Source organism: Haemaphysalis longicornis, unplaced genomic scaffold, assembly GCF_048455015.1.
Source record: "Haemaphysalis longicornis isolate Haplotype H1 unplaced genomic scaffold, Haemaphysalis longicornis Haplotype H1 scaffold_1, whole genome shotgun sequence".
NCBI classification, from domain to species: domain Eukaryota; kingdom Metazoa; phylum Arthropoda; class Arachnida; order Ixodida; family Ixodidae; genus Haemaphysalis; species Haemaphysalis longicornis.
Window position 1 is genome coordinate 206,294,346 of NW_027526203.1, and position 26,518 is coordinate 206,320,863.

General features: G+C 50.3%; 1 protein-coding gene across 1 annotated transcript; it reads right to left on the reverse strand.

Moving 5' to 3' along the window:
• Positions 1 to 17,927: 17,927 nt before the first annotated feature.
• On the reverse strand, positions 17,928 to 21,556 carry LOC144156732 (uncharacterized). The gene is made up of 2 exons (XM_077688391.1): positions 20,727 to 21,556; positions 17,928 to 18,068 (listed from the first exon to the last, which is right to left on the reverse strand). Exons 1-2 carry the CDS (start codon positions 21,363 to 21,365, stop codon positions 17,928 to 17,930), a joined length of 780 nt encoding a protein of 259 aa, XP_077544517.1. The 5' UTR covers positions 21,366 to 21,556.
• Positions 21,557 to 26,518: the final 4,962 nt, after the last annotated feature.

The window sequence follows — 26,518 nt, forward strand, 5'->3', positions numbered from 1 at the left end:
GGCATTTCCAGTGGCGCTACACTTTCCAGGGGAGTGGGTGGTCCCATTTAGCTAGAAGCCTGGTCTGGTAGACAAATAAGAAGTCAATGAGCGCACACCTTCCGAACTCTAAAGTTATCGGTTTTATAACGCCATCTCACTGTCTCTCTCTATCTCTCCCTCCATGTTTACAATTCCGGGCATAATCGGTAACCCGAGATAGCCAGGGAGTGCTCGCAACGAGTCTTCGAGCCTGAAATCCCTCTGCACCGAGATGCAGAACTTCTGCACCATCGCCCGAGAAGCCAGGAAGGTTCCTATGCTTTGCTGCCTGGTCATGTCGGCCTTCAGAGAGGATGAACGCACCGGTAAGCGCTCAATAACGAACTGCTTCCTCCAAAATCCGGTGAAGGGCAGCCCTGTTATTCGTAATCAAATAAAAGCCGATGGTTAACTATAGTCTACTCTTACTTTGTAAAGCACTGAATACCCGCATTTTCGTTCAGTCTTATATCAGGGCTAATGCCACTCCTTTCAGCGGGATTTCTGTAAATGAAAATTTAGCAGGCTGCTTCAACTTCAATTTTAAAGAAGTTGAAGCAGCCTTCGTGAGGGCTTTTATTGCTTACGGTGGTTACAATCTCCGTTAACATTTTTACACTTCAACAGCTCCCTGCATGATATTCTTCGAATTTAATAAATATTCTGCGGTAACATTTTCACACTTCCACAGCTATGCCCTTGTGCTTGAATAAATAAAACCAACGGTCAGTACAAACATGAATTATACAGGGTGATCAAAATGAAGTCGAGCTTTTGTTTAAATTAGGCGCTTAGAATTACGTGAAGACCACCACTACATTGAGGTTATGCGCCCAGGGGACACACAATTAGGTGGTAGTTATTGGTTTCGGTAGCTTAATTAACTGAAACTGAATAATTAGCTTTTCAGTGCCTGCAGTAAGCAGTCATGTTTGTATTGGAAAGTTAGACGCAATCGTGTTTCCACGCAGTATTATTTGGCAGAATTGTTCTAGCGCATCCGTACTCCAAGATATCGAACTGCGAAGTTTAATTGCCGTTCGCAAAATTAAGCATACAGGACAGTGAGGACCGGCGCGAAGCTCCGCCCTTTTGTGACGTGCCTGCTGTGTACTATTTTGTTTGACAACGGGGTGGAGGCATTGAGATAAGTGATAACAGGCCCCCTTTAAGTCTTGGCTGGCGTTATCGCAATCTGCAGTACTCGGAACCGCTAATGCTGTTTACGGTGTTTTGTTTGACAACGCGGTGGAGGCATTGGCATAAGTGATAACAGACCCCCTTTCAGTCTTGGCTGGCGTTATCGCAATCTGCAGTACTCGGTACCGCTATCGAAACACAAAACAAAAGAGAGAATCTTTGCGCTGGTCTTAACTGTCTTGCATGCGTAATCATGCGAACGGCAATTAAACTTTGCAGTTCGATATCTCGGATTACGGATGCGCTAGAAGAATTCTGCCAAATGATACTGCGTATAATCACGATTGCGTCTAACTTTTTAACACAAACATGCCTGCTTATTTCCGCCACTAAAGAGAATAATTCCATTTTAGTTAATTAGGCCAACGATATCAATAATGACCTAGCTATTCTGTGTCCCCCTTGGCACATAACCCCACTGTAGAGGTGATCTTCACGTACATGTAAGCGCCTAATTTTAGAAAAAAACCTCTTTACTTAACTTTGATAACCCTGTATATTGCCCTACAACGCGGTTATGTAAGTTACGAACCGCTACAAAGTCAAATGGTTAAGACTGTGCAGCATCGATGGTGTACGATTGAAATATATAAAAACTAGAAAGATTGGCGGTGTGACAGCCAGAATTGTGAAGAGTGGGATAATGATTACGCTCGTATAAGTTTTTGGCTGTCCGAACTATCCAGGAATAAATGAAAACGTAAGCGCTTTGGCAACTATTTTACTACACTTCAACCTTGTATTCGGAAATCATTTACAAGAATTTACCAAGCGCCTTTCCACCCCCCCCCCCCTCCCTCAGCATAACTGAAAGGTGGCTGAGCCAATAACCTCCCTGCAAGCATGTGCAGCAATCAAGCGTATACTTTTGAAGAAACAAAGTTGCAATCAGCTTGGGATAATAATATTAAGAGATTATACGCTGAATACTATATAGACACCAAGAGAAGGCAATGATGCGGCACGAACTATCCTCTGTTTATTTTGGGTTCGCAGTGATTCGAGAGGTTCGCAGGTCACTTCCCACCGACTGTGTGGTCGTGCTGTTCAAGTCGCTGCTGCAGAACGCCACCTCTGAGCAAACGCGCTATGGCCTGAACGCTTGCCTGATCTTCGATGCCTTGTCGGAGCCCACTGTACGTACTTTTTCCAGTGGGGATCTCGTCTCTACACGCATTTTAAGAATCAGATGTCGCAAGTCGATTGCTCCACCATCAGCGTTACGTTCTACTGTTGCATTATACTAACCGCCCCCAGAGAAAGAAGTTTCGAGTAAATTTTTGCCTCTAGGCCACAAGCTGTGTATAAGTTGTTTTTACATAAATTTCAGTGCAGCACGAACACCAAATGATGTAACCAGTAGGTTTAAAAAGCAGTTTGTGAGCGCTTAATAAAAAGGTAGGCGCCATGGCTGAAAGGTTCGCATCTCATACGGTAACTCTCTAGTTTGTTCCAACATATTTAGAGTATTCTATTTTTCATTAAGCGATGAACAAATGATGTAGTTCTTGGTGTTAGACCACACATATTATGGTTGAATAACCGGTTTCTCTAGGTGCCCAAGCCACCCTTCAGGCACGGTCAAGGAACTCTTACGGCTTATTCTGGTGACCACGTGAGTCCATGGCCTAGCGCGTGCGCCTTCGTGCTTCGGGGCACAAGGGTGCAGGTTCGGGCAGAGTGGCTGCTTTCTAATGAAGCCAAAGAGACAGAGAGAGAAGCACTTTTATTGAGTTCTGTGGTTTAGCGATGCGTGGTGGCCACCGGTTGAAGTCTGGCGGCGACGATGGCAGATCTGGAGACGAGGAGTATTTGCACGTCCAGGCCCGAGCTGCCCAGCGTACGCGCCCCCTGCTCATCACTATTTACACACTGGTAGGGATCTTGAGGGCATGCCCACAAGGAGTGGACAAGTGTGGCGGGGGCGTCACAGAGGAGGCAATTCGGTGAGGGATATTGAGTGGGGTGGAGTACTGCCCGACAAGAGAGGGTATTCGTTTGCAAAAGTCGCAGAGGCGTTCCTAAGAGTTGGTGAGCCCTGGATGAGCGGATGGATAATTGCGGCGGGCGAGGCGGTAATGCACGACTATGTCGTGATAAGGTGATAAGTCGGTCCCTCGCGGATCGGGCACCATGGTAGGGGGTGAGGCTAGCCCCGACACGGATAGTAAGCACTCGTGCAACATTGTGGGCCGCGTCGTTTCCTCCCAGACCAGTGTGCTCCGGGGTCCAAATGAGTTCGACCGGAGAGGTAGGGGGAATTTTGAAGAGGATTTTAGATGCCACAAGGGAAATTGACCCACGGGCGAAATTTTGAATGGCCGTCTTCGAATCTGATTATAATTGTTGGAGTAGGCCGGGTCGTTAACGCAAGTGCTATTGTAGCCTCCTCCGCCGCCGCTGGGGAGGTGGTACGCATGGTGAGAGAGGTAACAGGGCGGCTATCCGGGGGCTATCCGGGCTGCGAGGGCATAGCCATCGTGATGGCGGTATTCTGATGTGTCGACATACATGATGTCCGGTCGGGTGGGCAATTTCTTCACCAGTGCTCACGCTCAATCATCCCTGCGTGCCCTGTGGTACTGGGGGTGCATGTTCCGTGGGAGGGGACGAACGTGGAGACAGACATGGGTGGTTCTTGGGATGTGGAACTTCGGGTCGGAGATCTCTGGTGCGCGGATGCCCAAACGCTTTAGAATTTGCTCACCAGCGGAGGTAGTGGAAAGCCGGCGGAGTTGGTTGATGTGATGAACTTCAATCAGCTCCTGAGCCGTATTGTGGAGGCCTAGGCGTTCAAATCTGGCAGTGGGTGCATTCTATTAATTTTGTAGTGCTGCCCTATATGCCTTCCTAATGAGTTTATTATCTTTCGCTAGATCCGCATTGGTGACTCGGAGGTGGGGGAGGGAATAGGTAATCCGGCTGATGACTAACGTCTGCACGAGCTGTAGCCTCTCCTGTTCTTTGAGTCCATGATTTCAACCGAAAATTCGTTTAAGGAGTCCAATCGCTTGATTTACATGGGAGCCTAATTTTGAGATGTACTACGTGTTGCCTCGGTTGCGCTGTATTACCTACCCTAGAACTTTAAGGGCAGGCACCTCTGGGATCAGGTGACCATCTATGAAAACTGTGATGTTTGGGGGCTTCGCGATCCGAATTTATATGCTAAAAGGAGCACTTCGGAGTTGAGGGGTGAGCACGCAAGAACACGGTTAGGCGGGCTATTTGGTATTCTGAATTCATGGCTGTAACTTTTGCGCAACTTTAGACGGAGGCAGATACAAAATAGGACACAAAGACCAGCGCAGGTTCTGCGCTGGTCTTCGTGTCCCTTTTTGCATCTGTCTCCTTCTAAAGTTGCGCAAAATTTACAGCCATGAGCCCGCAAGGCCGAACAGCAGAGCTTCTTCGGCAACTGCTTGGGCCCCTTGCTGCAAGGTGCCCTCAATTTGTGCGTCACTACTACCTGTTACCCATAGCGTTATATCGTCCCCATAGAGACTGTATTGAAGGTGGGGTATTACTTCTAGGAGTTAAACCAGCTAAAAGAAAGTGAATTATTCGTATGTTATTATGTAACGTTAAAAACCTGACGCCTTCCCCGAATTCAATTTCGTTTAGGTATTTTTGTTAACGCAATTTATATGATAGCAAAAGTTATTGACGTTTGATGTTTCGTCGTATAGTCTGGTACAGCAACAGCACTCTTGCAGTTAAAGCGCTTTGCGACTCTCTGGGCGTGTAAGCCGAGTTAGCGGTAACGGAACAACCAGGGTTCCTTCGTGTCACGATGTAGTGTTTTAATAAGGCGGGTAAAACTTTATGCGTGATTTGGCGTTTCTGTTGAGAATTGAATGTGACTGTTTCGAATGCATGAACACGTCTCATGTTCATGTACATGCGCATGCTCAACATGAAAGGCCCATCCCAACGGAAGCCTGCGCAGCGCATTTTCCTCTCTGCGAGGGAAATGCCCGGGCAAAGTCGTCAGAAACGCATGCGAATTTTACGCAGGACCTCTTCTATTTACTGAACCCGAGTGTCCACGAGAATGGGCTTTTATACATATGGAAATGCGTGTCGCAAGATGTACTTTCATGGGGCTGCCCTTGCCTTCTCACGGTAGGCCAGGAGGCACACAAATTTTTTTATCGAAATATTGTTAGTGAGATTTTGCTTTCTTGAAGCACCATGTCTCTGCTAGGACCGGACAAACGGCGTTCTTGGGCCGCCACGGTTTCCCTACGCTGTTTGCCTTACGTTCAAACTGGGTGCCAAGAACTGCAGCTCTTTTTCGAATGGAGTACATGCATGGCGCCGCGTAGGACGGGACTTTTGTACCATGTGGTATGTACCCAGCAATCCATTGTTAAATGTTACTCTGCGGGTATATACTGCGGGGAAGGAACCCGTGGCAATAAAAAGCATACACTGTTAGGCGAAATTCGTATTTGCTTCCCGGTTCATTTCGTTCTTTAAATTATTCTTTTCAGAACATGCGTCCCTTCTACCACTGGACGAGCAAGATTTACAACTTGGGCAAAGTGAGCGCTCGTCGAGGACACCTTTCGACGACCGAAGCTTTAAACCACGTGAGACTCACTACCTCCCTCTGCTGTGGCGCAGTGGCCAATCTTTGGCTCAGGGAGTAGCACCTTCGATTCCTGTGGCGCAGAAACAGCAGATGCAACGTTGACGAGCGTTGAAGTACCCCAAACGGTCTAAATATTACTATACCGCTCAACTCTGGGCGCGTGTCGTGGACAAAATGTACTCCGGCCTTTCTAACCCCTACTTGAACGCTGTCGTAAAATCTCCTCCACCGTGAGCTGCCTGACAGCCGAAGGTCAATCCACCAGAAGCTGTTAACCTCCCCAAATTTTTCCGTATGGTCAGGGGCGACCAAATGGAGTGGTGGTAATATGACGCAAGGCATGGTTCAAGCCAATGCTCACGTTGTCACAATAGTTGTACAAACTCGGCTGGCCTACTGCCGTACTGTCGTACGCCGAAAGCCTTGATAACGTGGCAAGCGGCGGGAGAGGACGCCCTTTTGTAAATGTTCGCGCCTAGAATCCATTATAGGCCATCCTGTCTGTTTGAGGGGCGCTCTGCAAAAATGTATTTTACATCTTGAAAGGGTGCCGCATTGGCATATTAACAGAAAGAAGGAAAATGTAAACGGAAGATTTGCGTAGAAGGCCACTGTTTTAACTTTTCCTATGATTAACTAGCGAAAATAGCTACTAGGCAAATCTAGACGATTTTGCTTTACTTTCAACTTGGCACCATGTACGTCATACTGTGTATCATGGTAACTATAGGCTTGATTTTATTCCACAGCGTATTGTATTTAAAAAGGACAATATTTAACACCACCAATTTATTTTTTCATCAATCGCCAAATTGTTCGTATACTGTAAATTCAGTAATTTCGTCGCACTAGTTGAAGTAAACTTCGCATTACTGCGGTTCTGCTTCCCTGCATACGGAAACGAATGACCCTGTTATTGCACGCACCAACATTTATATACAGAGGTTCATAAATTATGAAATTTTTACTGAGTGCTGCATTAGTAGCAAAGCCTAATATTTTTGATTCTGCATATTTCACGGAGAAACGTCAGGGAAACTTTGATATGAAGCTGTCAACAGGAGTCCAGTAAGGGAGAAGAGATAGGAACTGCTTGGGAAGGGAAAGGAGTTATAGTGAAGCAAATGAACACATATCTGTTTGGTTTAAACGCTGCGTCCTAAGAAATGTTTTATTACTAGAAGTTGTTACAGTCACGCCAATGATATATTGTATTGGCGATTGAATCAGTCAAATGTGAGAGCTCAGGTAGCATAAAGACACATTGCAATCTTTTGGCTCTTTATAGCGGTAGTTGGCGCTGCCACCGCGAACGGGGCAGGATTTATAAATAAGGCGGCGAAACATTACCTTCGGTGTCATTTTAAACAGCTGCCGTGTTCACTCATTGTATGTTTCAGTTGCTAGCAAGAAAGCTGTGCAGTCAAGTCGCGTCGTGTAGGGAGGATTTGCGCGTTGCTGTTAACTTCAAATTTAGGAATGCAGAAGCAGCTAGCATTGTGTGCCGCTTTATTCTCTTCAGCCGCGTTAGAGAATTGCGACGCTTAAACACGCAGCAAGAATAGCTCGCAACAACCGTTAAGCATCCTTGTAGTGAAGTTTTCGGAGTTTGGGTTTGTGAGGTGGGAATGGTGGGAAGCCATCCTTTCTTAGAAACCTTCGATTAAAGGTGGCTTCCCGCGCTATCACGTTACGCATTTCCAACTTGTGCATTCGAGATTCAAATATTTCAGATCTGCGCACCTACTGTCACCTGTGCGTTTGTCAAAGATGGAATGTTCCGGCCTGTGGATATAAATCCAGTGAATCCGGTTGGCAGTCCGCCGAAGGTCGCAGCGCGAGCTCGGGCCATAAGGCAAAAGAGGAATTCCCCAAGCTAGCTATTTCTACCAACTTCACGCTGATTTTCTCGCAAAGAAATGAGTGAAGCTGGTTCCCCAATGACACGCTGTCACTCTTGGTGGCTGCCTTACATTTTCAAAGCTGCAGAAAGGGTGCTAACATCTCCGAATAATCTGGAAAAGTGCCCAAATACGTTACAAAAACCCTAAGTATAGAGTACGAAGAAAAATAACACGAGATGAATACGGGAACGCCGAGTGAGAACTTGCTCCGTTTAATTTCCGCCTTACGGCTTCATCAAAGAGATTACATAGGTGAGTTATCAAGAGGGTCCAAATCTCCGCATATGTGCGCTCCTCAAAGGTAACTTCACAGGGGCTGTATCGCCAACTTTCGTTGTTGGACCCCAAAAGACCGAGTAACACTTTTATTCTTTTAAGTGCGAATGCACTTTATAAGCGACCCCAAACCATCCACCGCCGGCGGCGGCGGCGTCCGCAGTGCTCCTCTATATTTAAAAAAGAAACAGCATCCGGCGCCAGGTTTCGATCCCAGGACTTTGCGGCCGCAGCGCGACGCTCTACCGACCAAGCCACGGACGCGACGCTGATATCAGTGTTAGTGACGCGCCTTATATCTTTAACGCATTCAAACTACGTCGTCAGCGGCGTGCGTTGGCGACTCAGCGGCGTTATAGCGGCTTGATAACTGCGTGGTGTACACGTGATACTACAAACCCGATGGAAGAGATGGAAGAGAAGGCGGCGAGGCGGTGGGCTGCGGGGGCCGAGCGCAAGCGCCGCAAGCGGGCCGACAACCGTGCATTCGCACTTTCACATTCTCCCCCTCGGGGAAATGCGGGGGAATTTTTTATTCATAAATTCTCATCTAGCGCTAATAGCTGTTTACAATGAGCGCTGCAAAAATTTGCACCCTCACTCAAATTTTTCGCATTATTAACTGGCAATTAAACTACGCTTGAAATGTATTTTTATCATCTTTGGTTACCTGCTGATATTGCGAACGTATCTATCCAATGTGAGCGTTTTTTGCACGATTTCGACGCCCGTGCGCAGAGCTGCGACTCAGTAAGTTCGATACAATGTTCGGCCGCATGTCACCCAAGGTCCGCGAGCTGAAGGAGGTGGGCAAGTTCCTCACGCGCCTGCTGACTCCAGAGCACGCCGTCCTCCCAGACGACAGCTTCATGAACACGGCTCCCGGTGTGTTCACCTTCATGTCCAAGGTCCACGTCCCCTACAAGAACGGCGGACTCACCAGGTCCTACTACATGGAGGATATGACTGGACACAAGCTACAGGTGAGCACAAGGGGTGACCGCTGGCAGCCGAGGCTAGATTATGCCCTAAGTACCAACCCCGGTCTCAATAGCACCTTTTATTCTGAGTATTGTTTGTTTGGTTTGTAATTTTCAGCTTGCTAAAAATTTTGATTATTGTACTGTCTCTACATTTCTTGAATTGTGTTATCACACTATGTTCTCTTGTGCTTTATTGTGTAAAATCAACCTGTAATTATGTTTATACATTCTCACCTACGTTTTGATTATGATTGTCATAATGTGCAGTCTTAGGTTTTTAAATGTGCTTTGTTAAGCTGGTGCTGCTGCCGTTGTGCAACTTCAGATACGGGCCTCGTCAGACGTCTCGAACGCCTATTGCCCCGTTCACTTAGAAGATGAAAAATGAAATGTACCATGTGATTGATGTACGTGTATTATGCCAAAATATACAAAAATAAACGAAAAAAATTTTGCCGTTGGGCAACTGCGGTGAAGTCAACTAGAGAGCAGTGATAAAAGGAGGCTTGCATGAGTTAACTCCTACGTACTCGCTCTATTGGAAACGAAAAATCTGAACCATTACTCACTATAAAAACTATCTCTTTGGTGTATACCACTACATACTTTGTGTCCACTGAGCATTCATACAGTGATCTATAAAGCATTTTGTTAAATTCCTTGAAACATTTTTGGCCTTGGGACAACGAACACCCAAGAAAGAAATTACGCTTACGGGGCCGTTAAATTAATGTGCTGCATAGGCTTATTGACGCCATCCCAGCAACTATATATACAGGGTGTCTCAGCTATCATGCACCAAGATTTAAAAAAAGAGAAATTGCGTAACCCTAAGAAAACCTAGTGCATAATGTTTGCAGTACTGTGAAGAAGCGGAGAGTAATTTTTTTGTTAATGAGACCTAATTAATTAATTGTAATTAATTATCTAACTCGAGAAATACTGTCCTAATCACTAAAGTGTCAATGAGGCACTTGTAGGTAACCACGAGGGGCATCTAACTGCGATATTTTCAGCGACGAACTAATTGCGTACTCATTTATTCTGACTGACAAAGGAAACCCGCGAAATATGAAAAATACCACGTGACGACGCTTACGCGCGCATTGTAAAGCAGCGTCCCCAAACAAAGCTGATTGAAAGCAACTGTTTCGCGTGTTACCCGCCCGAAGAGGCGCCGTCACGTGGTATTTTTCATATTTCGCGGGTTTTCTTTATCAGTCAGAATAAATGTGTACGCAATTAGTTCATCGCTGAAAATACCGCAGTTAGATGCCCCTCGTGGTTACCTACAAGTGCCTCATTGACACTTTAGTGATGAGGACAGTATTTCTCGAGTTAGATAATTAATTACAATTCGTTAATTAAGTCTCATTAACGAAAAAATACTGCCCGCTTCTCCACAGTACTGCAAACATTATGCACCTGGTTTCTTTCGAGTTACGCCTTTACTCTTTTTTTAAATCTTGGTGCATGATAGCTGGGACACCCTGTATATATATATACAGAAAGATTGGTCAGCAGTCTACAACGCCAAAGGAGGCATAGGGATCATGGTTAGGCTCTTTCCTTTTTTACTACGGTTAATGAAGTAAACATCTTTTTAAATATACAGAAGAAAGAAAGAAAGAAAAACACGCGCCCAGAGTGGGGACCGAACCCACGCCTTTCGATTACATGTCGAATGCCTTATCAATTCGGATTGGTAAGGCATTCGACATGTAATCGAAAGGCGTGGGTTCGGTCCCCACTCTGGGCGCGTGTTTTTCTTTCTTTCTTTCTTCTGTACATTTAAAAAGATGGTTACTTCATTAACCGTAGTAAAAAAGGAAAGAGCCTAACCATGCCCCTATGCCTCCTTTGGCGTTGTAGACTGCTGACCTATCTTTCTGTATTTCCTCAACGAGCCCCTCATTTCCTTACTATATATATATATATATATATATATATATATATATATATATTGTAATGCAGAAGATTGGCAACGTTCACCGGAAGAATCAAGACCGTCACCAATCCCCTGCGGGAGATGTGCGCCACTTTATCGTCGTCGGTAGCAGAAGCCGAATATGGAAGCCGCACCGCCATCGCCTGGAGCGACGGGGTTCTCTCTCGCTCTGCTTCCTCCAAGCGTCGACTGTGCTCGGACTGTGCTCGGCCTGTGCCCTCCTCGTCTTTCGCCTACACAGCAACCTTTGCCAATAAACCCCATTTCAAGTGGTGGAGGAGCCGGGGTCACGATCCAGTCCTGGAACTCCGGAGCCGAAAGCTGCCCGAAAGGATGACCAGCGAAGCCAACCAAACCGCTACGCCCTCGCCTCGGCCTGTGATGTGCTCTGTTGCTGTGCGTGAGCGAGACCCGCCAGACTTCAACGGCACTGACGAAAACGACGCGGAAGATTGGCTCGAAACCTTTGAGCGGGTGAGCGCGTACAACCGGTGGGACGATGTTTTCAAACTCACTTACGTGAGCTTCCCCCTGACCGGCGTCGCTGAGGTGTGGTTCAAGAATAACAAGAGCCGCCTTAAGACATGGGCTGAGTTTAAGGACGAATTCCTTGCGGTTTTCGGCCGTCCAGCTGTGCGCAAGCTTCAAGCAGAGCAGCGCTTGCGCTTACGAGCCCAGCAGGTCGGTGAAAACTTCACGAGTTACATTGAAGACGTCCTCGACCTGTGTCGGCGCGTCGACCCCTCTATGCAAGAAGCTGAAAAAATCAAGCACATCTTGAAAGGAATAGATGACGACGCCTTCCAAATGCTTTTGTCGAGGGACTTACGCACCGTGACCGAAGTCATTAACATGTGCCGAAGCTTCGATGAGTTACGGAGGCAACGGGCCCTCACTCGACGATCTCTTGTACAGAATGACTGTGTGTCAAGTTTGTCAGCGATGCACGCAGATCCTTCGTTGCTTTCGGAAATCAAAGACTTCGTGCGGGAGGAGGTGGCCCGTCAGTTGTCTCTTCTACCTGCCGTGGCAAAGCCTGTGTCGACGCTAGGACCTTCTCTTGAGCATGTGATCCGAGATCAAGTTGCCGAAGCACTTCCGCCTGGTCCGCAATACGTGCCGATTGCCGCGCCAGTCACATACGCCAACATCACCGCAAGACCATTGCCGCAGTCGACCCTGACGTACCAGCCGACGTTTCCGGTGCAACCTCGAGCTGTCCCAACTGTGCCTCCGCCTCCACGGTTTAATTCCCAGGCCGGTGGTCCGTGGCGTACTCCGGATAATCGTCCTATTTGCTTTGCTTGTGGAGTACCTGGGCACGTCGCACGCTACTGCCGCCGCCGTCCGCCGTCATTATGGGACGCTACACATGCCGGTTTTCCCGCCGTCGGCTCAAGCCCAGGTGCCACTTCGCTCCCTGACTGAACCTCGCTCTTCGGATCGCACCACATTTACTGACCGTCGTCCATCTTCCCCGCGCCGTCGCTCGCTTTCTCCGATGCGACGTCGTCCTGGTAACGAAGACACGGAAAACTAGTCGCCGCAGTTCCCGAGGCAAGAACTGCGCTGACGTCGAAAAGTACAAGGCCTCACCCTCCTTCGTCCCCTACTAATGTTATCGACGTTACCATAGAAGGTTTTCGCACTGTCGCCCTGGTAGACACGGGAGCTGCTGTTTCCGTCATCAAAGCCGATGTATGCCGTTTATTGCACAAAGTCACGACGCCTCTTCAAGGACTGTCGCTCCGAACCGCAAGCGCGCACAACATTGAACCAACGGCCGTTTGCACGGCTAGAGTCGTTATTCAGGACGTGCTGTACTTCATTGAACTCATTGTGCTACCGGCGTGTTCCCACGACGTCATATTAGGGTGGGACTTCCTTTCGCGTCATAACGCAGTGATCGACTGTGCGCGCGCAGAAGTTGAGTTTTCTTTCTGTGACGCACTATTTGATGACCGAAAAAGTGCCGCCACGACCAAACTTGTCATGGCAGCCGACACAGACGTCCCGCCCTATTCTTCTGTTTGTGTGCCCGTGCGCTGCGCATCCACGACTGACGCCACGGCGCTGTTTACGCCCTCTGACGTTTTTCTCCGCCGAAAATGTTTTCCCCTGCCGTCTGCCCTCCTTACTCTCAGCGCCGGAACGGGCAACATGTTTGTCACTAACGTGTCTTCGGCGCCGTGCGCCCTTCTGGAGGGTGAAACACTTGGCAGCTTGGAATACATAGATCCTGGTCGCGTGATAGCCATTCCGGACCGCACTTCTCAGATTCAGGTTGCCGTACTCGACCCATGTCCGCCTGGGGCGGAGCCTTCGACTGATGTTTTTCTTGCCTCTGTTGACGACGGTCTAGACCCTACCCAGCAAGTCCAACTTTTGGCGCTGCTTCAACGATTTCAATCGTCATTCGACTTGGCCCAAAGCGAACTTGGCCGCACATCTACAGTCGAGCACTCCATCGACACTGGTACCCATGCCCCCCTCCGGCAGCGGCCTTATCGCGTTTCCCCAGCTGAGCGCCGCACCATCGAGCAGCATGTGGACGACATGCTTCAGCGTGGAGTTGTTCGACCCTCAAGCAGCCCGTGGGCATCTCCTGTCGTGCTCGTCAAAAAAAGGATGGATCCATTCGCTTCTGCGTGGACTACCGTCGCCTCAACAATATCACGCGCAAAGACGTCTATCCGCTTCCACGCATTGATGACGCTCTGGACAGCTTGCAGGGGGCAGAGTTTTTCTCGTCTCTTGACTTGCGATCCGGATATTGGCAGGTACCTATGGCCGACGCTGATCGCTCGAAGACGGCATTTGTCACCCCTGATGGGTTATATGAATTCAATGTTATGCCGTTCGGGCTGTGTAACGCCCCGGCAACATTCGAACGCATGATGGACAATATTCTGAGGGGACTCAAGTGGAAAATTTGCTTGTGCTACTTAGACGACATTGTCATTTTTTCTGCCGACTTTCCGACGCACCTTCAGCGCCTAGAACAGGTTTTAAGCTGTCTTTCTCGAGCTGGACTCCAACTGAACCTAAAAAAGTGCCACTTCGCCGCGAGGAAGCTAACCATCTTGGGCCACGTCGTCACCAAGGACGGCGTTCTACCCGACCCAGCGAAGCTCTGTGCAGTGGCCGAGTTCCCGAAGCCCACTAATATAAAATCTCTTCGGAGCTTCATAGGCCTTTGCTCATACTTCCGACGTTTCATCCGCAACTTTGCCTCTATCATTGCGCCATTGACGAAACTCCTTGGTGGTGCCAGTGACTTACCTGACTGGTCCCCAGCTTGCGACCACGCGTTTGAGACTCTGCGTTGTCTACTGACCTCTCCACCTGTACTCCGCCACTTCGATCCTACAGCGCCTACTGAAGTTCACACTGACGCCAGTGGAGTTGGCCTTGGGGCCGTGCTTTGCCAACGAAGACCTGGCGTTGACGAATATGTCGTTGCCTATGCGAGCCGCACGTTGACGAAAGCTGAAGCGAATTATTCGGTAACCGAAAAGGAGTGCTTGGCCATCATCTGGGCGCTTGCTAAGTTTCGACCATATCTGTACGGCCGCCCATTTGATGTGGTCACTGACCACCACGCGCTTTGCTGGTTGGCGTCGTTAAAGGATCCGGCAGGTCGTCTTGCGCGATGGGCGCTTCGCCTACAAGAATACGACATCCGTGTCATATACAGGTCCGGTCAGAAGCATTCTGATGCCGACGCTCTGTCACGTTCACCAGTTTCTTCTGACCTTGCAAAGCCGTCCGGTGATCTGCTGGCCCTTTCGGTGACTGATATGGCAGCCGAGCAACGGAAGGATCCCTGGATCGCTTCCCTCATCAGCTGCCTATCCGATCCTTCCAGGGCCGCTACGACTCGGGCTCTGCGTAGGCAAGCATCACACTTTGCGGTACGCGATGGGCTGCTTTATCGCCGCAACTATCATGCCGACGGCCGCAAATGGTTACTTGTAATCCCTCAACATTTGCGGTCCGATGTGTGCGCCTCTTTTCATTCCGATCCCACGTGCGGTCATGCCGGCCTGCTCAAAACTTATCAACGTTTGCGCATTCGTTACTTTTGGCGTGGGATGTACAGCTTGGTGCTCAAATACGTTCGGTCCTGCCAAGACTGCCAACGACGAAAGGCGCCGGTGCCCCATCTGAGCGGTCCTTTGCAACCGCTGCCTTGCCCGGCCAAGCCATTTGACCGTGTTGGCATTGACTTGTACGGCCCATTACCTTGCACAGCCGCCGGAAACCGCTGGGCTATAGTGGCCATTGACCACTTAACACGGTATGCAGAGACCGCTGCTCTGCCAACTGCCACGGCACGTGACGTTGCCTCGTTTCTCTTGCGTCGATTTATACTTCGTCACGGTGCCCCTAAAGAACTGCTCAGTGACCGGGGACGTGTCTTCCTGTCTGACGTCGTTTCGGCGCTTCTTAAAGAATGCCATGTCATCCATCGCACGACCACAGCTTACCACCCGCAGACAAACGGTCTAACAGAGCGCTTTAACCGCACCCTTGGAGATATGTTGTCTAAGTACGTGGCGTCCGATCATAGAAATTGGGACCTGGTGCTTCCATACGTGACGTACGCTTATAACACCGCCACTCAAGTCACGGCTGGGTTCCCTCCATTTTTCCTTTTATACGGGCGTGAGCCATCGTGTATGTTGGACACCATTCTGCCGTATCGTCCCGATCCATCTGAGTGTGCTCCGGTCTCGGAGGCCGCCCAGCGTGCAGAAGAATGCCGGCAACTTGCTCGTTCTTTTACCACGGAAGAACAGGGCCGCCAAAAATCTCACACTGATGGCAAGCCCGTGCCGAGCTTCGTTCCTGATTCGCGTGTATGGCTCTGGGTACCCACTCGGACTCCTGGTCTCTCCTCGAAATTCCTCTCAAACTATCAAGGCCCTTACCGCGTCATCGAACAGACTTCCCCAGTCAATTATGTTGTCGAGCCCTTAACACCTTCCCAGGATCTCCGACGCCGTGGTCGGGAAACAGTGCATGTTGAACGTCTAAAACCCTATTACGATCCACTTGTTTCGCCAGCGCCGTGAGTCGCCAGGATGGCTACCCTTTTCGCCCGGGGGTGATTGTAATGCAGAAGATTGGCAACGTTCACCGGAAGAATCAAGACCGTCACCAATCCCCTGCGGGAGATGTGCGCCACTTTATCGTCGTCGGTAGCAGAAGCCGAATATGGAAGCCGCACCGACATCGCCTGGAGCGACGGGGTTCTCTCTCGCTCTGCTTCCTCCAAGCGTCGACTGTGCTCGGACTGTGCTCGGCCTGTGCCCTCCTCGTCTTTCGCCTACACAGCAACCTTTGCCAATAAACCCCATTTCAATATATATATATATATATATATATATATATATATATATATATATATATATATATATATATATATATATATATATATATATATATATATTGAAAGGGGGTTTATTGGTAGCGAAGCGCAGTCACAGAAACGGGCAGTCCAGGCTATGTCGGGCAGACTAGTCTTCTGCTTCTTCTGTCTCGCGGCCGCTGCTGGCGATCATTCGTGAACCAGCCATACGGGCGGGTTGGCCAGTGGTTGCACCAATTTCTCATTACAATTACCCCCCCCCCCCGGAGAAGAGAGGGCCATCCTGGCTGTTGCATCATGGCGCCGAAGAAACGATCGGTTCGTGGTAAGGCTTCAAACGCTGCACGTGCACGGTTTCACGACCACGCCTTCGGAGGTCCGCAGAAGGGGTCGTAGGCTCTACAACGAAATTGACTGGGGAAACCCGTTCAATGACGCGGTAAGGCCCGTGATATTTCGACAGTAGTTTGCTGGATAGTCCCGGTGTAGTAGAGGGCACCCAAAGCCACACCAGGGAGCCAGGTAAATAGGTGGGGTCTGCAGCAACGTCATCATGACGATATTTTTGCCTCCACTGTTCTTCGGCAGTGAAACGTCGCGCCAGTTGTCGGCAGTCTTCCGCGCGTTTCGTGGCATCACAAAGGGGCGTACCCTCTGAAGGATCGGGTCGGTAGGGTAGGATGGTGTCCAGAGTGCACGAGGGCCCACGTCCGTAGAGCAGAAAATAGGGAGAGAAACCCGTTGTAGCTTGGGTGGCGGTATTATATGCGTAGGTGACATAGGGTAGTACGAGGTCCCAGTTCTGGTGATCGTCGGCGACGTACTTGGCGACGTACTTGGCGACGCACCCCTAGTGTGCGATTGAAGCGTTCTGTCAAGCCGTTTGTTTGTGGGTAATAGGTAGTAGTTGTGCGATGCACGACGCGGCATGCCTTGAGCAGTGCTTCAACAACTTGGGACAAGAACACGCGTCCGCGATCACTAAGGAGCTCGCGAGGCGCTCCATGTCGCAAAATGAAGTGACTGAGAATAAAAGAAGCGACGTCTCCTGCTGCAGCCGTTGGCAATGCAGCAGTCTCGGCATAGCGCGTCAGGTGGTCGATACCGACAATAATCCACCGGTTACCAGCGGGCGTACAGGGCAGAGGTCCATAGAGGTCAATGCCAACTCGGTCGAAGGGTTTCGCTGGACATGGTAACGGTTGTAAGGGACCGACTGAAGTAGCGGGAGGAGACTTGCGGCGCTGGCACGTGGCACATGACTGGACGTACTTCCTAACGAAGTTGTACATGCCACGCCAGTAATAGCGCAAACGGACCCGATGGTACGTCTTCAAGACACCCGCGTGACCGCAGGTTGGGTCGGCGTGAAGGGAAGCACAAATGTCGGCACGGCGATGGCGCGGGATAACAAGAAGCCATTTGCGTCCTTCATCGAGGTAGTTACGGCGGTAAAGAAGGCCGTCGCGCAGTGCGAAGTGGGAAGCTTGTCTGCGAAGGGCACGGGATCCTTGGTGTGGGAACGGTCCAGAGAGGACGGAAATATTGGAAGAGATCCATGGATCCTTGCGTTGCTCAGTGCATAAATCTTCCAAGGAGAGAGCAGAAAGAATGCTGTCCTCAGTCAATACACAGCCAACCTCAGGAGGAAGCGGCGATCCGGACAGAGCGTCAGCGTCTTGATGTTTACGGCCCGACCGATAAATGACGCGTATGTCGAACTCTTGAAGCCGAAGAGCCCATCGCCCGAGGCGCCCGCATGGATCTTTTAAGGAGGACAGCCAACAGAGCTCATGGTGGTCCGTGACGACGTCGAAAGGTCGGCCGTACAAATAGGGTCGAAACTTTCCCAGCGCCCATACAATGGCCAGACATTCCTTTTCCGTCACGGAGTAGTTGAATTCCGCCTTTGTCAACGTGCGACTCGCATATGCGACAACGTACTCGCTTAACCCAGGTTTCCGTTGTGCCAGCACTGCGCCGAGGCCAACTCCACTGGCGTCAGTGTGGATCTCCGTGGGAGCGCCCGGATCGAAGTGCCGAAGGATAGGCGGTGAAGTGAGGAGGCGCCGCAACGTCGTAAATGCGTCATCGCACGCTGGCGACCAGGCCGATAGATCACCGACGCCGTCAGCGAGAAGCCGAGTAAGCGGGCATATGATCGACGCGAAGTTCCGTACGAAGCGGCGGAAGTAAGAGCAGAGGCCGATGAAACTCCGTAAAGCCTTCATAGTTGTCGGCTTCGGGAATTCGGCCACAGCACGCAACTTGCTCTTGTCCGGGAGTATTCCATCCTTAGACACGACGTGACCCAAAATGGTGAGCTGACGCGCGGCAAAGTGGCACTTTTTAAGGTTGAGTTGTAGCTGGGCGTTGGTGATACAGGTAAGTACTTGCTGGAGACGTGCAAGGTGCGTTCCAAAGTCAGGGGAAAACACAACGATATCGTCTAGATAGCACAGGCACGTCTTTCACTTCAAACCTCGTAGCACACCGTCCATCATTCGCTCGAAGGTGGCAGGGGCATTACAGAGCCCGAACGGCATGACCTTGAATTCAAAGAGGCCATCCGGGGTTACAAAGGCCGTTTTCGGGCGATCAGCATCCGCTACAGGCACCTGCCAGTATCCAGAGCGTAAGTCCAGGGACGAAAAGAATTCAGCTCCTCGTAAGCAATCGAGGGCATCATCAATGCGTAGACGTCCTTGCGCGTAATGCCGTTTAGGCGCCGATAGTCCACACAAAATCTAATCGAGCCGTCCTTCTTCTTTACGAGAACAATGGGGGAGGCCCATGGGCTGTTCGATGGGTGAATGATGTCCCGTTGGAGCATGTCACGTACTTGCTCATCGATCACCTCACGCTCGCTAGGAGACACCCTATACGGTCGCTGCCGCAGCGGCGCATGCGATCCAGTGTCGATGGAATGGGTGACGATAGAGGTACGGCCAAGCGAGGGTTGTGCGCAGTCAAACGACGAACGGAAACGGCACAGGAGTTCCAGAAGTTGACATTTCTGCGCGGGCTCGAGAGCGTGATCGATTGAAGCATGAAACACGTCGTTGGAAAGCTGTGTCGTCGTCGAAGGGGTAAGAGCGGAAATGTCATGATCAGGCGTATTGTCTGGGACGTCAACGACCCGACAGGAATCCACGAGCTCGACAGTGCCAAGGCATTCTCCCCGTAGCAAGGAGCACGGGCTTGCGGACGGGTTGGTAACAATCATGCCAGTTTCGCCAGAATGAATTTTCAGCACGGCGAAAGGCAGCGGTATGCACCTGCGGCGGAGGAACACCTCGGATGGCGTGAAAATGGCAGTTGCATCCCCAAAAGAAGTACAACATAGCGGCACTACAACGGCGGACTGGGGAGGAATGGTCGTGTCTGCGGCTGCGACCAGTTTAGCGGCGGATGACGCAGAATTATCGTCATAGGCGTCGTCTGGTAGGACAGAAAATTCAACTTCGGCACGCGCACAGTCAATAAGGGCGTTGTGCCGAGACAAAAAGTCCCATCCCAGAATGACGTCATGAGAGCAGTTGGGAAGCACGATGAATTCAATGACGTACACTACACCCTGGACGGAAACGCGAGCCGTACATGCAGCCAAGGCATGAACGGGTTGGGAGTCGGCGGTTCGTCAGGATAGTCCAGAGAGAGGCGTCATAACTTTACAAATTTTGCGGCAGAGATCGGCTCGAATCACGGAAACTGCGGCTCCGGTATCGACCAGCGCAGCAGTCGCGACACCTTCGACTGACACGTCAATAACATTTGCGGGAGACAGTGGAGGGCTTGGACTTTTTGACGGCAACGCAGTTCTTGCCTCCGGAACTGCGGCTGTCAGTTTTCCTCTGTGGCAGGAGTGGAACGACGACGCATCGGCGAAAGCGAGCGGCGGCGCGGGGACTGAGAACGACGGTCGGCGAAAGGCTGGCGGTCTGAAGCCGAGGGCGCGTACGAGTCCGAAGCGGTTTGGGGCAGCGTCGGGGGGGAACCGTATGTGGGTCCGTAATATGGATAGCGGCATTCCGGTGGAGGACCGTTGGCAGGCAGTACGCGGCGGCGACAGTAACGTGCGACATGTCCTGGTAGTGACACGAAAGCAAATCGGCCGGTTGTCCAAAGTACGCCATGGATTCATAGATTGAGTTGGAACCCGCGCCTGAGGAAGAGGTCTTGGTGGAGCCGGGAGTCGGAACGGCGTTCTCGTCTGCGCAAGCCGTCCCGCGACGTCGGCGAAAGTAATCGGAGCAGCCACGGGAGTCTGCTGGCTAAAAGAAGGCAGCACTTCCGCCCCCTGTTCTTGAACTACATGCCGAAGAGTAGACTGAGGAACAGGGCCCAGCTCCGGAGTAGTATTTGAAGCGGCATGGCAAAGTTGTCGAGCAACCTCTTCGCGGACAATCTCTTTTATACGGACCAACACAGATGGATCGTCGAGGTCAACGGCTAAACTCGCAAGCGGCTCATTTTGGGCGAGTGGACGCCGAGTGAAGGCCCTTTGCTTGCGCAGCTCGTCATAACTTTGGCAGAGTCTGATGACGTCGCTAACGGTCCGGGGATCCTTGGAAAGCAGCATCTGAAATGCGTCGTCGTCGATACCTTTAAGGATATGTTTTACCCTCTCAGTTTCCAACATGCTGGGGTCCACGCGCTTGCAAAGGTCTACTACATCTTCTATGTAGCTCGTGAAGTCTTCTCCAGTTTTCTGAGCCCGTACTCGTAAACGCTGTTCTGCTTGAAGCTTGCGCACTTCGGGTCGCCCGAAAGCTTTCATAAACCTTTCCTTGAACTCGGCCCAGGTACTCATCTCTCGACGATGGTTATTGAACCAAAGTTCGGCGAGATGCGTAAAAGAGAAGCCCACGTTGTTTAATTTCATGGCGTCGTCCCACTTGTTGTGCGTGCTGATGCGCTCAAAGGTAGAAAGCCAGTCTTCCACGTCACGATCGTCTAGCCCGCTGAACGAAGCGGGGTCCCGCGGGCGTATGGTTCCAGGGCAGACAATCGGTGGCACCTGGCCCGCCGGAGTAGGCTGATGGACTGGTTCGTGGGACATTGTGGTGGGCAGCCGCCGGTTGCGAAGCTCCAGGGTTTACGATGGACCCGCACACTCCACCAATTGAAAGGGGGTTTATTGGTAGCGAAGCGCAGTCACAGAAACGGGCAGTCCAGGCTATGTCGGGCAGACTAGTCTTCTGCTTCTTCTGTCTCGCGGCCGCTGCTGGCGATCATTCGTGAACCAGCCATACGGGCGGGTTGGCCAGTGGTTGCACCAATTTCTCATTACAATATATATATATATCAAAGCCTTGCGGATCATTGAGGAAGCGATCATATAACATAACAAGCGGAACCCGGACACAACATATAGATAATACCATTCGTAAGTGCACCTTTAGGTTCGCCTAAAACGTGCGTTGAGCACTTTTTAAGGAGGTGTCCATAAATTAACGGAAGTGGAGAGAGACACCAGCGATGCATGTTCATTAGTCGAATACACAGCAAACTCTCGTTACTACCTTTCATTGTATACTACTACTGCATAACAATCGCCAGCATGCTTTGGGAATACATGCTGAATGAGGTGGGTAGCATTTCATTGAAGACAGACTTGTGCTTTCTTTGGCTGGAAGAGTTAGGGGGCTACTACCCCCCCCCCCCTTCCTTTCGCAAAAAAAATTGTTGGGTGCGTTTGCGCGAAGGGCGAGTAGTAGAACGATGACGCTTCACCTTGCCCCGTCATGTCAGCAACGGGGAGGAACTTACACTCGTCGCGAGGAGTCGGTATGGTATTCCGCCTCCTCAGCAATTTTGCCATTACTGGAGGAACGCGCCAACCAAGTACTGAGTTCCACTTTAACTCACACCGTTCCTTCCGACACGAGCAGCGTCCCGCTGTGTCATCGTACTGCTAAGGGGAGCGCCGTGGCCCGTCCATTTTCTCAATTTGCATCGTTTAGGCCCGATCAGCTCCGGAGATTTGATGCGCCTTTTCTCGCGTCGCGGCGGAAGAAGGCAAGTTCCGAGCTCATGACAGCAAAATGAATACAAATATGCACCGAAAGTAAACAATTCACGGGGGGGGGGATGTGTCATATTAGCTTTCGTGTGTAGCTGCCATATGGGGTTGGCGTTTTGAACGCGCTCAGAAAATTAGCTGGTGTGGTTGGGGCGATGGCGATGATGGAAGCTCATAAAATACTACACACGTCCGAAGCAAATTTTCGGAGTGTGACCCTATAAATTAGCCGCCCATATTCCAGGCAGCTTCGTGTGGTGGAAAATGACACGGAAGGGAATTCGTCAGTTTCATTCGCAGTTGCTTGAAGTTTAAACCACGCGCGTCATTATTTTGCTATCCAGTATAAAACCCAGAGCCTTGGTTTATTTGTAATACTAAGTCCACTCGGGGCTCTTACCTCAACGTAATCAAGTCACACTTGTGCCTTGTGTTTTCATGCCAGCTCTGCATTTTAAATTCCGATTTTAATCCATTTGGTGGAATATTTCTTCGTTCACCAAATGGTAGCGCACGTTCTAAGCTAGCAAATTTGCTAAATATAGATCTTCGGGTTGCCATTGTGGCTTCACGGCCAACGTCAGCGAAGCGGCGAGTACGGGCGTGGGAAGAAAACCGTCCCCCTGAACGCGGTTTTCTTGTTAATTCCTAAGATGCTGATCATATGCGTAACACAGAATCTTGGTTTTACCGTAGTAAGGTAATTGTTTAGAACTGTCCGCAAAGCACTTTTAAAGCAGCTCACTTGCAACACGCCTGCTAACTGCATAGCTTTTGCGAAGTTTGATTCGTAATAGCGCGACAAAACATTTTGGTTCAGCCGGAACCTTTTCAAACGTCTGGCGGGCGCAAATGGCCATTCTCGCAGGTCACCACTACGGCAATGCCGGCTACAATGAAGGATAGCAGCGCGGAGGCGCTTTGGAACCTCCGGGACGCTCTCGAGGTAAAATATCTCGTCTAGAAGCCTTGGTGAATACCTACAACCAGAATGACGTATCGACCTAGAATTGGCTCACACATTGCTCTATTGACTCGTTTACCAAATGCCAAAAAATGTTACGGGCTAACCAGTTGTCGAAGTGAACCGGAAAATGCCATGTCTGCTTCTTCTTCGGCACTGCTACTTCGTTAATGCCTTTGCTTGGAAATGTCTTCATCCTGGTGGTGTGTCTGGTCTACCCTGTCTTTGTACCTTTGTTATTCCTAGTTTAAATACATCGGGGTGAATTTGTGTGCTTGATTTTCGCTGTATTCCAGTTAAATGTGTTCTTGCCTGCATTTGTTTCCCTACCTGGGTATCTCAGCTCGTCTATATGTGAGTAACTGTGTTCACGTGCTTGAGCCTATGAATGTTCAAACTCGTCTCATAACCACCAGGATGAATATCTCACACTGGGTTCCCGCCTGCCCGAGTCTGACCCTTCGTATCGTTGCATCTGCGTCTCTGTACTATTCTGCGTCGGTGATCTTCATATCGAGGACGCAGCGGTCTCGCCGTGACCTGGCGCGTCAGTTGCAGTCTTTTGTTTGACTGTCGTGTGTCGCAATTTCGTACAGGATGGGAAAGGGACCATGATAGTGCTGTTCCAGCGTCATCCGGTGGACGCCATCTTGATGGAGAGCATACGCTCCACGTTCTCCAAGTTCCCCATCCTCATCGCTCGTGATGCCGTGGAAGAACTCCCCTCCACTGCTGGTGGAGCGGCTGCCGTGCCTCCATATCGCGCCAGAGCCACCCTGATGGCCATCAAGCTTGTGCCACGCGATGCTGCAATCCAGAGTACCCCCCGGAAAGCCCCCAAAGTCAACCGTCCCTAGCCTGAAAAACAGTGTGCCTTCCTTCACCTGCCCACCCATTGCAAACATCATCTTGACTTACGTTCTTTCTCTCTTCTTTTTTGCTGTGCCTTTTTTGTCAAAATAAAGTTTTCTGGTTGTGTCTTCATTTGCAAAGTATACGCCAAGCACGCACGGCATGTTTTCCGCCGAGGTAGTCCGACGGCTGCCGAGTGCTGCCAGTCTCGCTAAGTCACTACGTGACTAATTTGTCTAAGCGGAACGCAAGACAGAACACATTATTGACGAGGCAAAAAAGCCGCAATTAGGCCAAAGTGTAGTGCTTCGCCTGCGGTTATTGTGAAACAGTGGAATTACGATTCGACTAGGACGCTTGATCCTACATCTTTTCATGGGTATAGGGATGACCATGTCTTGCCATGGAGCTATAAACATCGTTGTTTTCCCTACCAATTCAAATGAGGTGATAACCGCATGCGGTTCATTTGGCATTCAGATAGACATAAAACTATAGTCACCACGAATTCTTGCCAAGATTCGATTGAGATGTGGCTTTCCCATACCCCATAACTTACGAAAACCTGTATTGGCTGTCCTGAGCTTGAACTGAGCAACTTAAATGTTAAGCGCTTCCTTTTTCCCCATTTTTTGCATTGTGCACGCGTTGCAAATATCTTATTCTTTGAAATGATTACTTACTAGACGCTTGACCTGGTTTACACGCGCTGATTCTTCCACCTGTTTTAAAGAGGGGCTGAAGGCATGCCAGTATCATGAAGTCATGTGAGGCCCTTTGGACATAATAAAGTCCATGATTGCGCGAGAAGACATGAATGACAAGGTGTTTCTATACGATTTTTAGTGACCTTACTTGATGCCTTCAGCGCGGTAAAATACATTACCTTAATTTAACTTGCTGCTTCGTGTACCTTCACGATTGATGTGGGGCAAGGGAACCCGCTACATGCTAGCAGTGGATCGGGGTAAGAAAATTGGAGGTAAACTAAACCTGTTCGGAGTATTTTCGGCCTTACACTATAAGGGTAGCTTAGATATTGATGCTAGGATACTTTGGGATCTAAAACTTCAGATTCCTACAAAGCATTGAACGAGAGAGAGAGAGAGAAACAACTTTCGCTGAGCCCATTTCAGGTGACGCTCGCAGGCGTCAGACGGGGTGGAACCCTATTCACGAGTCCCATATGAGTCCAATAGCTCCTGGCCCCTGGACGCGGGCTCTTGCTGCGTCGACAGGTCGGGGCTGGACATCAAGATCTCCCATCGCTCGGGTAGGGGGGGAAGCGGAAGGGGAAGGGGAAGGGAAGGTAGAGGATTCTTGAGCTCAGTACACTCAGCCAGTATGTGCGGCAGGGTGCCTTCCGTCTTTTAAATGCGAATGCATTTATTAGTCGGGGGTTGTCTTGCGTCCATCGAGCGGCGTGCGCCTGCATTCCTCCAGCGCGAGCGCACGTGAGCGCGCGCCTCGTAGTTCTGCCTTCGTCGTCGTCGTCGTCGTAAATGCGAATGCATTTCTTAGTCGGGGGTTGTCGTGCTCCGTCGGCGTGCGCCCGCAGGTGTTATCTCTCCGCGCTCAATGCCGAACGCATGCGCTTGAAGCTAGCTGTACTAGTTTGCTCGAAGCGGCAAGGACGGCGAGTACTGCGGTGTTAGTCTAACGTGTATGGGAACTTGATATCGCACGCCGTTGTTGTTGTTGTTGGTAAACTTTATTGACACACAAAAAACAAAGAAAAAGACCCCCAAAGTCCGGGGTTCTGAAAGGAACAAAATTATCTATACAGACGGGAGAACCTGACGAACGTGAGCCACCAAAGCTCGCCACCAGGCCACTCGGTCTGTTCCCTCCGGTGGCGCGAGCCAGTCTTGGAGAGAAGAGGGAGGAGGTGTAAGGGAATTAAGATGAATTGCGAGTGATGGTTGCGAACCAGAACAGTCCCAAAGGACATGCGGCGTATTGGGAAAGCCAGAGCACTTGGAGCACCGCGCAGGGCTGCGATGGCCTTGTACTCGATGCAGTATGTGCGGAGTTGGAAGGCTGTCCGTTTGCGCTTGCCGGATAAGACAAGCATCTGCCCGGGGTAACAGGTGAGAGGGAGACGGAAGAGTCTGCCTATCCCTGATTAACTGTTGCACAGTCTGGCGTCGATGGAGACGGGCTTGTCACGCTTGCGTGGGTGGGTGGAAAGGATTTGGCCAGGGCGTCTCCGAGTCTCCCGGTTGGGACGGAACACAGGAGAGCTGATGCGCCAGCTCGTTGCCCGGAACGCCTGCGTGACCGGGAACCCAGTCCAGCCCGTAGCTAGTACCAGCGTGTTTGTCCAGATGAGTGTGGAGTGCATGCATAATAAAGATGGGAAGCGTCTGCTCCT

Bases quoted from the DNA above. Each gene is read 5' to 3' on its own strand.
- LOC144156732 (XM_077688391.1), bottom strand. From the start codon at position 21,365: ATGTCCCACGAACCAGTCCATCAGCCTACTCCGGCGGGCCAGGTGCCA. The intron at 18,069-20,726 runs GTCCGTATAAAA...CCTCCTTAAAAG, and splicing joins TCGACGATCCATCTGTGTTG to ATCCATGCGGGCGCCTCGGG.